Genomic DNA, 13,064 nt, shown 5'->3' on the forward strand with positions numbered 1-13,064 from the left:
GAAAAAGAGAACAGGAACGGACATTAATGGCAATTCTAACCTGAAATTTGCTCTTTGATGAGGTTCAGAGACAAATTTTTTTTAAAATGAAATTTTACTTGAAACTTACAGGTGTTTACTGTAGTTATCAGTACTGCAGAGTTTTAGGACGATGGGCAGACAGACTACTCAGACAGGAACTTTACTAATGCAGTGTTTGTGTGTATATGGTAGTATAACTATGTTACAAACCAACTAAGCTTTTATGATGCTTTTCGTGTGTGATGTAAGTAAACTTCTATGGCAAAGAATGGTTTGGGTTGGAAGGGACCTTGAAGATCACGTAGTTCAAACTCCCCTGCCATGGGCAGGGACACCTTCCACTACATCAAGTTTCTCAAAGCCCCGTCTAACCTGGCCTTGAACACTTCCAGGGAGGGGGCAGCCACAGCTTCTCTGAGCAACCTGTGCCAGTGTCTTACCAGCCTCACAGTGAAGAATTTCTTCTTAATACTTAATCTAAATCTACCCCCTTTCAGTTTAAAACCATCACCCCTTGTCCTATCACTACACTCCCTGATCAAGAGTCTCTCCCCATCTTTCCTGTAGCCCCTTTAAGTCCTGGGACTTAAGGTGGGGTCTCATGAGAGAAGAACAGAGGAGGAGAATCCCCTCCCTCGACCTGCTGGCCACACTTCTCTTGATGCAGTCCAGGACATGGTTGGCTTTCTGGGCTGCGAGCACACATTGCTGGCTCACAGTCAGTTTTCCATCCACTAATACCCCCAAGTCCTTCTCCGCAGGGCTGCTCTCAATCCACTCATCGCCCAGCCTGGATTTGTGCTTGGGATTGCCCCGACCCATGTGCAGGACCTTGCACTTGGCCTTTTTTAACTTCATGAGGTTCACATGGTCCCACCTCTCCAGCCTGTCCAGGTCCCTCCGGGTGGCACATCCCTTCCCTCCATTGTGTCAGCCGCACCACACAGCTTGGGGTCATCAGCAAACTGGCTGAGGGTGCACTTGATTCCATTGTCCATGTCACTGACAAAGATGTTAAACAGCGCCAGTCACAATGCTGATCCCTGAGGAACACCACTTGTCACTGCTCTCCACTTGGACATCGAGTTATTGACCACGACACTTTGAGTGCGGCCATCTAGCCAATTCCTTATCTACCGAGTGGTCCATCCAAAAAATCCATGTCTCACCAATTTAGAGACAAGGATGTCAGGCAGAACACTGTCAAATGCTTTATGCAAGTCCAAGTAGATGATGTCAGTTACTCTTCCCTTATCCACCAACGGCTTAACCCCATCAGTATATATCAATGACAGTGTCTCTTGTACCTTTTCCTCAAGGCATCATTTCCTGCTAATTCTTTAAAGCAACAGAGAAGTCTAGAATTTTAATCTTCTAGATTTTCTCTGGCTGGCCGCAAAACCAGACAAAGAACAGAAATCAGATACATTAACAGCAAACTCCTTCCATCCGCTAGAGCATGGTAGTATCTTTATAAAGGCACTACTCATAGAGTTAGGTGACAGGGAACTGCCAGCACAGCACCACTGAGACCAGTGATATTTTGACAAGAGGGACCTGATGCAACAAAATACACAATGCTTCCTGGCTTCCTCTCCTCTCATATTAAGGTTATAGAGCCAGAAACAGCAAGAACTCAAAACTGAAGCCACTTGTCTAATGTGATAGTTGTCAGATAAGGAGCCTCAGATTTAGAGTACAAAATCCATGCGTGTTGTGTAAGGACTGATACTCTTAAGTTTTGATATCTACGCTTATATCCATATGCAATGAAATACTGCATATGTGCACTTTACGGTAAGATTGAAGAGAGGTATTTTAAATGGAAGAAATTAAAAACACAGATGGAAGCTGTAATTCTTTCCAATTATAAATGTTCAAGGCATATGTAATGTAAGATACCATTATACTTGCTTTCTTTTTAATGAGTGACAGATTACTGTAATTGGGAGAAGAACTGGATTGTCAGCAAAGGAAATGAGAAACAAGGCCCAAGCACTAAACCTTGCCACTGTTGGCTTTTTTCTTTTAGCTTGTTTTTTTTTTTAATCAATTAAAGCAGTGAGTATCAATCAACCTTATGTACTATGTGACCCTCCCACTGGAGAGGAGGGGAAAAAAAGATAAAAGAAAAGGCTTTGAATACCTTTCTTGCCATACACTCCAACATAACGTGAAGAAAAGAGGTGGCCATAACTTCCTGAGTTTCAGCTTAGGAACCCTACTTTCTCCCAAGACCATCCCAAGGCTTATCCACATAGAAGTTCACAGATCATCCTTCCCTTCTTCTACCTACTGCAAGGTGACCAAGCATGGCACAAGCAGTTTTCCAAGCCACATGGCTGCATCTAGGCCAGTACTCCTGCTCTCAATGATGCCTGTCAGCATGAACTCAGAGCACCTCAGTAATGAAACTAGGAGGTTTCCAGACAACATCTGTATGACTTTTACTGTCAGAGTTGACCTGGGTCATGTTGTTTGTAGATACATTCCTAGCTGTTTGAAAACAAGTCGTATGCTGAGACCATTGGTCCTTACTGCACAACCCAGGTGTGTCAAGAGTGCTCTCCACATTTCTCATTGGGTTGGGGAGACTCTTCCCTCTCCCAAACAAGAAAGGGTGGCTTTTTACACCCTTTGGTTTGGCTTAGCTACAGTTGGCTAGGCACCTTGCTGGAACTTCTAGGTGGAGTCCTCTCATCTGTGTCACACAGGACAGATGAGAGTCATAATGGTCCTTTGGCCCCAGAATACTGTGGAAAATCTTCCAAGCTCTTTGTCTTCAGGGACGGAATATATCATCCTTTATTTCTTCTTCTGTTTCAAGGACAGGATGGGTAATAGAAATGGAAGAAGCCTCAATTTAGTTTGAGCTTCTCTATGTTTCTCAGTTTTGTATCTAAACACAGGCGAGTTTTGCATTTTATCTCCAAGAATATGAATTCACTTCAACTGGACTGAGATGAATCAAAGTTTAGCCATTTCATATACTATATATATATATATACACTAATACTATAAAGCTATGTGTCAAATGGATACGGGAAGATGAGCCATGAAACACTAATAGCCTTCTGGGTTGTTGGAATAAATATACACACACTTGAATTTACAATTCTCAAACAAAACTTGTTGGAAAACTGATTGTCTCCACAAAGAACCAAGGAAAGTCTGTCACTGTTTGTAAGAAACTTGCCCCAGTGCTTTGGGATGCACACAGTGTGTCCAGCCATATTATGTCTTTTTTTGTCAGATGAAGACCTTGATAGTCAAAGTACAGAAGAAATGAAACATACCATGAAAAACAAGAAGCAGAAAGTAGATATCCCCTTAGCGCTGGTCTTCTGTTCAGACCTACCGATCTCTGAAGCTGTGGGAGGTTCGATAGCTACCAGCTTTGGCTCAACTCTTAGGAAGATGCCTTCTCTTGTGCTGCCATTGAGTGCGAAGCCATAAGGTCTCACCAGTAGTGTCACCTGGTAGACTCCAACTGGCAACCTCTCCATCTCACAAACCACTTCAGTTTGATTCAATGTTATGACGTAGCAGGTCATGTTGTTCACCTCTACCTGCAGGGCTGGCTTCTCCTCAGTGAAGCCTGATCCCCTGATAACTACTGTGGCCGGGGACCCATCATCTGAAGGAATAACAACAAGATGACTCATTAATTTTAGTGTAGCAGTGCTGCGGATTTAGTTTCAAAAAACAGTTAAAAGTTTTTACCATCTTCATCGGGACATCCTAAAGAGTACACCACTGATGATCTCTCATTGTCCCTCATAATGCCTATTCCTGCCTGTTCCTGCTCAGCTATTACTTTCTTTATTAAATTTTTATTAAAAATAACTTGAGCCAAGAGCCACCTTCTACTTTAATGAAACTTATCACCATTTATCTCCCCTTTATGCCTCTACCATCTTCTTATCAATCTAAAAATGTGTCTGTGCTACCTATTTTAAGACTGGAGCTGATCGGAAGTATCCCACTAAAAAATGCAGTTTCCATAAAATCAGAAATTTCCAAAAGAATGCACACACACACACACAACTGTCAGCATCTGGCAGATCTTTCTTCACCGAAGAGTGTTTTTGCCTCTTTGTTCAGATAAAAAGCCCTGTTACCTGATGAATACTCCACATCACTGACTACGGGTGTCAATTCCTGGGTGAACTGGAAAGAGCACGAACCAGAACAGTTTGCAAGGATGTCATTCACCATCACCACCACCTGGAGACAGAGAATAAGGTTACCCTGAAGCTGGGAAGGGAACAGAGATGTTTTCTAAAGCCACATCTACGCGGTAGACGTACAGAGCAATGCCAGTAGCCACACTGAGCTACTGAGAGCACTCTGACTGTGCCAGCACAGAGCATAGTCAGACAGCTGCTTATCCTGCTGCAGTCTCATTACAAATTTAATCACAAGGCTTGCTAGGGCTCAGTCTTAGGCAAAGCAGAGCATATCTTTGGAAGCTGTGTTCTCAGTGTCTGCAGAATCTTATCTCCCATCTTGCTGGGACCCACAGCTCCTCCCACCTCCTGTTCTTATACTCATCCATTGAAGACCCTGCTTGCCATATAGCCCCAGTTATTCCCACCCTGCCTTGGGAACAAGTTTATTATGTTTAAAGCACCCTGTAAGACTAAATAGAATGAATATCAGAATCTGTCTTTTTGGCATGCAGCACTCAATTTTATTTTTTTTCCTTGTTGTTCATGCTGAAACAAGAAAGCTGGGCTGTGACCTTGATATCTAGCAAGAGATATCAACAGATAATGATATCTGTTTGATATCTATTGTTTGATATCTATTGATATCAGATATTGAGATCTTGATATCTTGGAAAAATCAACTGACAGAGCATAAGGCATAGGAGAGTCCTCTTCCTCAGGTAGTAAGGGTGTGTCAGCAGGCTATACCAATGCCTGCAAAAAGCAAAAGCAGACTGTCTCCAAGAAATGCAAGGAGCACAGAGTTGAGAAGTACTCTGCTTGAATAGAGACACAATAATTAGAGGGACATTTTTATACTTGTTGCTAGCAGCAAGTCAGAATAGAGCTTCAAAAACAAAGAGGAAATCTGATTGCTGCTGATGTTCTTGTTTCATTTAGTCTATTTGAACTTATGTCTGCCCCACAGATGACAGAGATATCATAAGTGGCTGAGCCACTGGAAGCAGTGACGTCCTCATATCTGGAGAACAGGCTGACCGAAAAAGCAGGATGACCTAGCCCCAAGTGCTGCACAGCTGTGCTTCGAGCACATCCAGCATCACCCTGTTATCTCTACAGCACCCAGCAGTCTTCACTGGAAGAAAAGTCAGCGACACACACTGCTCTGCAACATCTGAGAGCAGAGTTTGCAATGTCCACCCAGTAGACTCATTCGCCCAGGAAGCCCTCCTTGCTCCCTTTCACACATGAAGAATTAGATCCACAGAGGCTGAGGGACTTGTCTAATTCAGACTAGTGCCACAGGTATCATTTCATTTATTTTGCTCATCAGTGTAACAGCTGGAATGCTGCAAATGAAGAGTGTCCCAAGTTTGGTGGACAGCACCATAGGACCCAACAAGGGTGGGAATCCAGACATGATGTCAGCCCTTAGCCACAGCCTCAAAAGAAATAAATGGTCTTCTATCACCCATGATGACCGTTCTCCCTGTAAGGAACTGAAGGAAGTAATGCCTCAAATATTCATTGACACAGAAAACCTCAAGGACAAGCTGTGGCCTTTGGATTAGTCTAAGGAATGTCACCCAAGGAAGCAGGAGTGTATCAAAGGGTGCAGCTCCCACTCCCTTGCAGTTGCATTGACACACTCCTTAGATAAGCCTCAAAGGGGGGAAACTGGACTGAGTGAAATCAAATGTTTCCTCCCAGGCACAAGTACCGCTAATCACTGGCTCTATTGTGTAAGCCATATACTTTCTAGCTCTATTGTGCAAACCAGACACCATGCTTGCCTTGTTAATGACCTTGCTCCTTCGCCATTGAAGTGGTAACAAGAACTGGTAAGAGGTGATCATTTCTGGGATGACTTATAACAAGCATGAAGTCAGCAAAAATCACTGGCAACAGAGGAAAAAACAAAGGTGGGCAGGGTGAGTTCGACCACTGACTCAACTGGAACCCATGTTCCATCTTTTTCCTTGTCTCTTATGGAAATGAGTTTGTGGAATACCTTCCCCTCCTCTTCTAGCATCCTAATCAGCTGATAAGATGAACTTAAAAGGTGACAGAAAATTTTGCTCTGTGGTGCACCCACCACCCACGATTACTGGACCTGAGACAACGCTGGATCCAGGGGTGGTGATCCGGATTTCTTTGACTCTTTCTCTCTTTTTTCCTTTCCTTTCTTTTCTTTCTGATAGATTTATAAGAGACCACATTGCTTATTATCCTTTTCCAAGTTTAAATTGTTTTCTATTGCAAGTAAAACATTTTAACTGGTTGGTTGGTGTCGTTTCACCTTAATTTAACCCGAGGGGATCACAGAACCATTGTGACTCTCTGGGCTTCCAGCCTGGGTCATGACACTCCCCACCTGCAATAGCTCTTGGAGAAGAGTCCTACTCCACAAGCCAGGGAACAGAATCTGACTGATTTATGACAAATCATAGAACAATAGATTTCTGAAAGGATTTAGTGGCAGAAGTACCTGAATACCTGTGAGACTCCTGGATCTACACAAACCAGGTGAATCAATAGAAAGCATGACAGCATCTCTCACCTGTGTTTCGTTATTGAAGGTAGCAAGCATGTCCCCAAATATCGGCCCAATAAACACTCCTCCATCATAAACCACACGACTAGAAACTGTTGGCTTCAGACCAGTGAGGTTTTCGGCAGAGACCTGGCAAAGAACAAAGAGTTTAAGTTTCTTGTCCTTTTCCATCCTGTGATTTTAAATTAAAACCATTCCTCCAGAGTTCATACAAAGTCTTTACAAGGCATCAAATAACTCCTGGAAAGCTCTTCTCAAGTTTCTTCCATGACTCCTATCCCCAGGTCTAAATCTTCATTACCCAAGACTTTACAACACCTCCCTGTTTCCATCTTCACCCTTGCAGGCAAGAAACTGAGACAAAGAGATTCAGGAGCAGATTTGCAAATAAACTTCTAATACTCAGTAATATCATCTGGAATTAAGTATGGAAACAGCTTTGAACATCTGCTTCTCAAAAACACAACTTTTCATGGAACAAGGACCTGTGCTACAGCTGAAGATGCAGCTCAAGCTTTTTTTACCATCCAGGACAACGTCTTCAGCATGAGAACTCATTGCTTTGTTGAAGATAATTTTACACTTTCAGAAGCTGAATATACAAAGAAATATGTTGGGGGAAGGAAGCAGCTCTGTCTTAATCCTTATTCAAAAAAGACCCTTTTACTTGAGGCAAAACTTAAATGATAAATCTTGGGATGGGAGAGTGTGAACTGAACCTTCATCTGAGACTTGTGAGAACCAGATATAGATCCATACAGAATAGTTGTCAGAAAAAGACCTTCTTGGCCCATAAATGATGCCACAAACCTGTACTGAGCTTCAGTTATAGTACTAAAATATTAATGTGATTATAATAGCTTTCACTTCAGTATAACAGTCCCTTTATTCTGCAGAACTGCAACAAAAGCCAGAAATTACATTCTAGCCTCCTCATTTTGGGGCACAGACTCTGAAGATGTAATTTCTCCTCCTGTAACTGTAATTGCTTTTGTAATGATCTAATCTGGAATTTGCTTAAACTGCTATTCCTAATAGGAAGACACTTATCTTAAGGTCCCATGGATGTCTGTGTAAAAACAGGTGCTGGGAGAATGAATCAGCCAAGGCCAAAGACATTGAATGGGGTTCAAAGTGGATGTTAGTAAAAGAAATTACTGTACATTGATAACATTGGGCAAGTCCCCAGTTTTTGTTTTCCAAGTCAGTGTCCAGATGCTTTCATAGCACGAGTTTGAGTCTTTGGTCACAATGAAGTCACTAGTGTTGAAGTATGGGGCTGTAGAGTTATCTATGTTGTCTTGCAAAAGCTTGCGGAGATGGTGGGAGGAGATGTGCACTGAAACATCTGCAAAAGACATTAGAAAGCAGTGGATATCATCATCCCTAGGAGAGCACACCTACCTGCCCCTAGAAAAGAAAGGTGTTTCGTTATTAGTGCAAGTCTGTGGTGGTTCAAACCTCTGCAACTGCCAAAAAGCAGCAGAGGGAAATTTACTGGACCCCAAATGCCAAATCATCATAGAATCATAGAATAGACTGGGTTGGAAGGGACCCTTTAAAGGTTGTCTAGTCCAATCCTGCAGCCATGGGCAGGGACATCTTCATCTAGATCAGGTTGCTCAGAGCCTTGTTCAACCTGACCTCAAATGTTTCCATTGATGGGGCAGCTACCACCTCTCTGGGCAACCTGTTCAGTGTTTCACCACCCTCATCATAAAATATTTCTTCCTTATATCTATTTTGAAGATCTTCTGCTAAAAAAACCTAGAAACTTCTCTGCGGTTGGGACCATCAGAAATTTTGTTTAAGTAATACTTTTACATAATATGCACACATGAAATTTCAGTGTGCAAGTCATTTTCCTTCAAAATAGAAAGGTTGGAAATGTCCTAGGTGAGACAGGTGTGGAGAGAGTCAGCCTATCAAGATTTTGTAGAGTCCAATCCAAATAAAATGCAAATAATGTTTTATTTCTTTTGACGTAAATACCCATGGCCATTCAAAGCTACAGATACAATAAATCTCTCTAAATGAATTAATAAAAAAGAGGGCAAAGCACAAGACCTGGGAACACAGCAAGAGGAATGGAGTACATTTTTAAAAGATGATGTTCAAAACAGAGTACTACTGAGACAGCCTTCAGCTGTTGTAGAAAAATCTTAAGTGACAACACAGAAGAAAGAGTTATTTCAGAAATATTCTAAGGCTGCGCTTTCCTATTTTGTTATTTGACTTTATAACTGAGTCACTGGTTCCTCAGTTAACAACTTTATCATTGGCCTTGCTCAGATTAACCTGCTCACTTTCATTCTAAGCCTCTCTGATTATACAAACCAAACACAAGAGAACCTAACACACCTAAAGGGTAATTAAATTCAAGTCAAGCAATTCTATGCACAAAACCTTTGTGATATCTGCAAGCCAATTACCAATCCTGGTAATCCTAGAAGAGAATAAATTTCCTGGTAACCTGCACAGGTCTTGTCATACAAGACCAGAAGTACACATGCTGGAGAAATAGCAGCATAATGAAACCTTGGGATGAAAAATCCCGGTTCAGGATCTTTAACATCAAGGCAAATATTTCACAGTGGCTGTATGCATTTTGGAACAACTCCATTCCTAACATCAAGAAACACTGCCCTGTCTATAATCCTTAAATCATGCCTTGAAGTAATCAGATGCAAAGATCTAACAGCTATCTCAATAGATTTTTTAACCTGCCAGTCTGTACCCTCAGCAGGGTTTAATATTGTCTCTTATTCACTTGATTTCCTGCAAAGGAAATCCAGGACCTGCACCTGTACCTTCTCTTACCTGATATCACTGTATTGGCCAAGTGGATGCGGAAGGTCCCTCCAATAGGTGGGGATGACTTTTGCAGTCTCTGAATGGTGAGGCTGACTCTCACATCCTCCGTGGAGACATAGAGGTAGCCATACTCCTTAGAGCCCTCCCCAAGCAAAGCACCTCTGTGTGACAGAGAGGGTTCACATGAAGGCATTAGCAGTCAGGACCCCCACTCGTGACACCCCCACGTCACCAGCAGCAGAGGGAAGCCTATGGGAACAACACTCTCGAAGGACCTGAGGAGAACACGTTCAGAGCTCAAAGAGAATTCAATACTCCCAACTTATACCTACATGATGTAGGGCAATGCACACAACAGAAGATGATAGAAAGAGTCCTTTTTTTAATTACGTTAGAAGAAATTGTTAATACAGCACCAAGCACAAGCAAGTCCCACCCCAGTACTGGTGTTTTTAAAGGACCAACTAAATACAGCCAGGGCAGCAGCTACAACACCAAGGCAAAAAGCTTCCCTTTAGTCAACTCCAGTCTATCAAAATCTTAACTCCTCTGAATTACAGCGATATTTCATATTAGAGTTCATCCAAACCCAATTTCTAAAACTTAAAGTATCTTCTCACTTGCTGCTAAATTCTCCTTTTTCAAAGGGAAAAGAGACTCTCCGCGGTACGATGATGCCACCACGTGGTTAAGTGTGTGGATAACAGCTAAAGTCTCAGACCTCAGCCCGTGGCTTCTGCAGAGCAAATTTCGAGAACACAAAACCAAAAGGATCCCTGAGCCTTCTTGTCTGACGTACAGCCCGTACATCAGATTTTAGCTCATACCCTTGCCCTGATGGCAGCAAATTGTACCAGAACACAGCACAGCATGTGCTCAGTTAAGAGAAAGAGCCGGGTTTGTTTTGAAGATATCCAAAGACAGTGATCAGCCCACTCATTTTTTAAAGTGTGTGCTGATTTCTGTTTTCAGTCTTCCTGGATTCAGCATCACACACTGGTTTCTCTTACATCTCCCTCTGTGAGATGCAGAAGCCCACCAGTGCCAAGCACTTTTTTTTAATTATTTTTTTCCTGGTGAGAGGTACTGGGATCAATCTGCCTCAATCCTCTTTTTAATAAATTAAACAGATTGAGCTTCTTAAATCTTTCTCTCCAAGGCATTTTTGCATCAGTCTTTTCCTTTGTGCTGACTTAGACTATGTCTCTGAACCCCAACATGTGATTAATTCACCCAAACCTTGGTTTTCTCAAGGAAATGCAAGGACTTGGCTGCTCTGGAAACCAGACCAAACAGCCTAATTTTCTTCAGCTGTTAGCCACCTCTGAAAGGAGAATCTAGCTGTCTTTAGAGCACTCAAAACTAATGACACATTGCTTTACTTTAAGAAAAAGAAAAAAAGAAAGAGGAGAGACCACAAGGCAAGAAACCAAATTAAGATATAGCAGACTGAGGTTCACCTTCTTCTGAAACGAGGTTTCCTGTGGACACCTGAGCAAGTCACTTTGGGTGAAATAACTGAGCCAAAGTAACAGCTGGCTGTTGCAGAGGAGAAGATGATGCATCATTTCAGCTTCTCCCTTGCCTGGCTCTATTCCCACCAGATCCTTGCTGACTTGACTGGATATAATCCAACTTTCAAAGGACTTACTCTCTGCCAGTATAGCCCTTTAAAGTTGAGCTCTCTGATCTGGTTAGCCTATGGCTCTTTCTGTGTTGGGACTTCCAGAATAGAAACCATCTCAGTAAATATGGACACATAAGGTGGATTTCTATTGCCTAAAATGGCAATTGGTGTCATTAAAGGTGTTTGGGAGCATCTCTGGCAGATCTCCATCCACTGTTCCAGAAGGGCTTAGATCTCTTTCTTGTCCTACACCATATCTTGGTGACCCATGTCTATCTTGCATACCCCAGGTTAGCTGAAACATCTTAAGCACCTCTGGTTTGGCAACTGAATCCCACTCATACAATAGAACTTCAATACTAGAATCAGATACCTTCACTAAGATGTCTACAGTATATGCTCTAGATCCTGTATGGTGAGCAAAGCTCAAAACACTTATGTGCCAAGAGTGAAATTAAATATCTTAAATTTAGAACTGCAGCTCATCTACAGAGTACAAACATCTTTGCAGGATTCAGTAGTCTAAAGAGTCTGAACACAGGCTGTTTGAAATGCCTAGAGGACAAGACTCCAATGAAAGCACAGGGATTGCCAAGCTGCAGTCTTATCCTGCACTGCTTCTCATGTCCTGTCTTAGATGACAACGAGCTCCAGACATGTCAGGGGGAACTGCAAGAGGTATTACAGGGTATTGAGATAATCTACTCACTGTCCCTACCTTAGAGAGAGAAGGGGCAGACCTGCACCACAGCCAGACACCATCCAGGACACATTGTAAGTGGGAGAAGACCCCACCACAGATACTGCTTCAACTATCCTCCCACCTAGCCAAGGTGGTTTGGGATCCCTCTGAAAAACTGAAAGAACAAGAGCACAAGCATTCATTAGAGCAAGGAGAACAGCTATCACTATGCCTAGGTTATTTTAATTTCATAGCTGGAAACACATCTGCTTGGGGGTGTTCTGTTTGGTTTTTCTCTGGGCAAGACCATTCAAGAGTTACTTTTATAGAAACACATTTTCAAATAAACCAAGAATATTGATATTCGGCAATTCCTTCCTGATTGCTTTCACAAAAAAAATACAAGTTCAAGAAAACAAGATTATTTTTGTGCCTGTTGTGAAATACCCTTCCCCTTTGAAAAAGTTTCAACCAGCCCCATCATTAAAGATTTTAATAGAGTATCCTAGAAAGATGGTAATATTAAAAAAAAAAAAAAAAAAACAGAAAAAAGAAAAAAACAGATTCCTTTACCAGTCACAGCTCTGTCTGCGATGATGACTTCATCAAGGTAAAATGACCCAGAGGTTTCCTTTTGCAGCACAGGGTGCAGCAAGTCTATCCGATGCACAAACACAGGGGAATGGGCAGGGAGGTCCTGGAGAAGCATGGAGCGATTCACACACCCCTTCCAGAGGTCAGTGCAGGTAAATGTCCAGCTGGAAGACACCAGGGTTGTGAAAGCTCTCTTTTGCTGTGAGGTAGTTGCAGTAATTGACTTTTGAGGTGCTTGGTGAAGCTTCCAGGTAACATCAGGTACTGCTGCTATTACTACTGTTATCATTCATACACAAGACACTTGCTCAGTGGTTTGTGATCACTCTCTTCCTGTCTCTGTTGCATTCCCCATAGCGAGAAATAAAGCTTTAGACCTCTGTTTAGGTATCCTCCTCTGTGTCACAATAGTGGGATGTGGGAATGACTACTGCTGTTCTATTTTTGGCAAAAACACTATGATAACATCAGTGACCTCAACAGGGATCAGTCCAGAGGTCAGGCCCCTTGGGAATACCAGATGATTGCTCAAGGCTCCAAGCTTTCTCCACCATGTAGTAATTTAATCCCAACCCCTTCTTCCAGGCAGGCATCCACCCC

At 42.4% G+C, this 13,064-nt stretch overlaps 1 protein-coding gene across 1 annotated transcript in view; it reads right to left on the reverse strand.

Moving 5' to 3' along the window:
• PKHD1 (PKHD1 ciliary IPT domain containing fibrocystin/polyductin) overlaps positions 1-13,064 on the reverse strand; it is a 271,462-nt gene that overhangs the window by 229,916 nt on the left and 28,482 nt on the right. The window contains exons 21-27 of the mRNA XM_074820252.1: positions 12,444-12,628; positions 11,907-12,045; positions 9,568-9,722; positions 7,911-8,095; positions 6,754-6,876; positions 4,143-4,248; positions 3,380-3,658 (exon numbers count right to left, since the gene is read on the reverse strand). Of these exons, the coding sequence (XP_074676353.1) occupies positions 3,380-3,658; positions 4,143-4,248; positions 6,754-6,876; positions 7,911-8,095; positions 9,568-9,722; positions 11,907-12,045; positions 12,444-12,628 (1,172 nt within the window). The remainder of the gene's footprint in view (positions 1-3,379; positions 3,659-4,142; positions 4,249-6,753; positions 6,877-7,910; positions 8,096-9,567; positions 9,723-11,906; positions 12,046-12,443; positions 12,629-13,064) is intronic.

This window comes from Strix aluco, chromosome 3 (assembly GCF_031877795.1).
Source record: "Strix aluco isolate bStrAlu1 chromosome 3, bStrAlu1.hap1, whole genome shotgun sequence".
Lineage (NCBI taxonomy): Eukaryota > Metazoa > Chordata > Aves > Strigiformes > Strigidae > Strix > Strix aluco.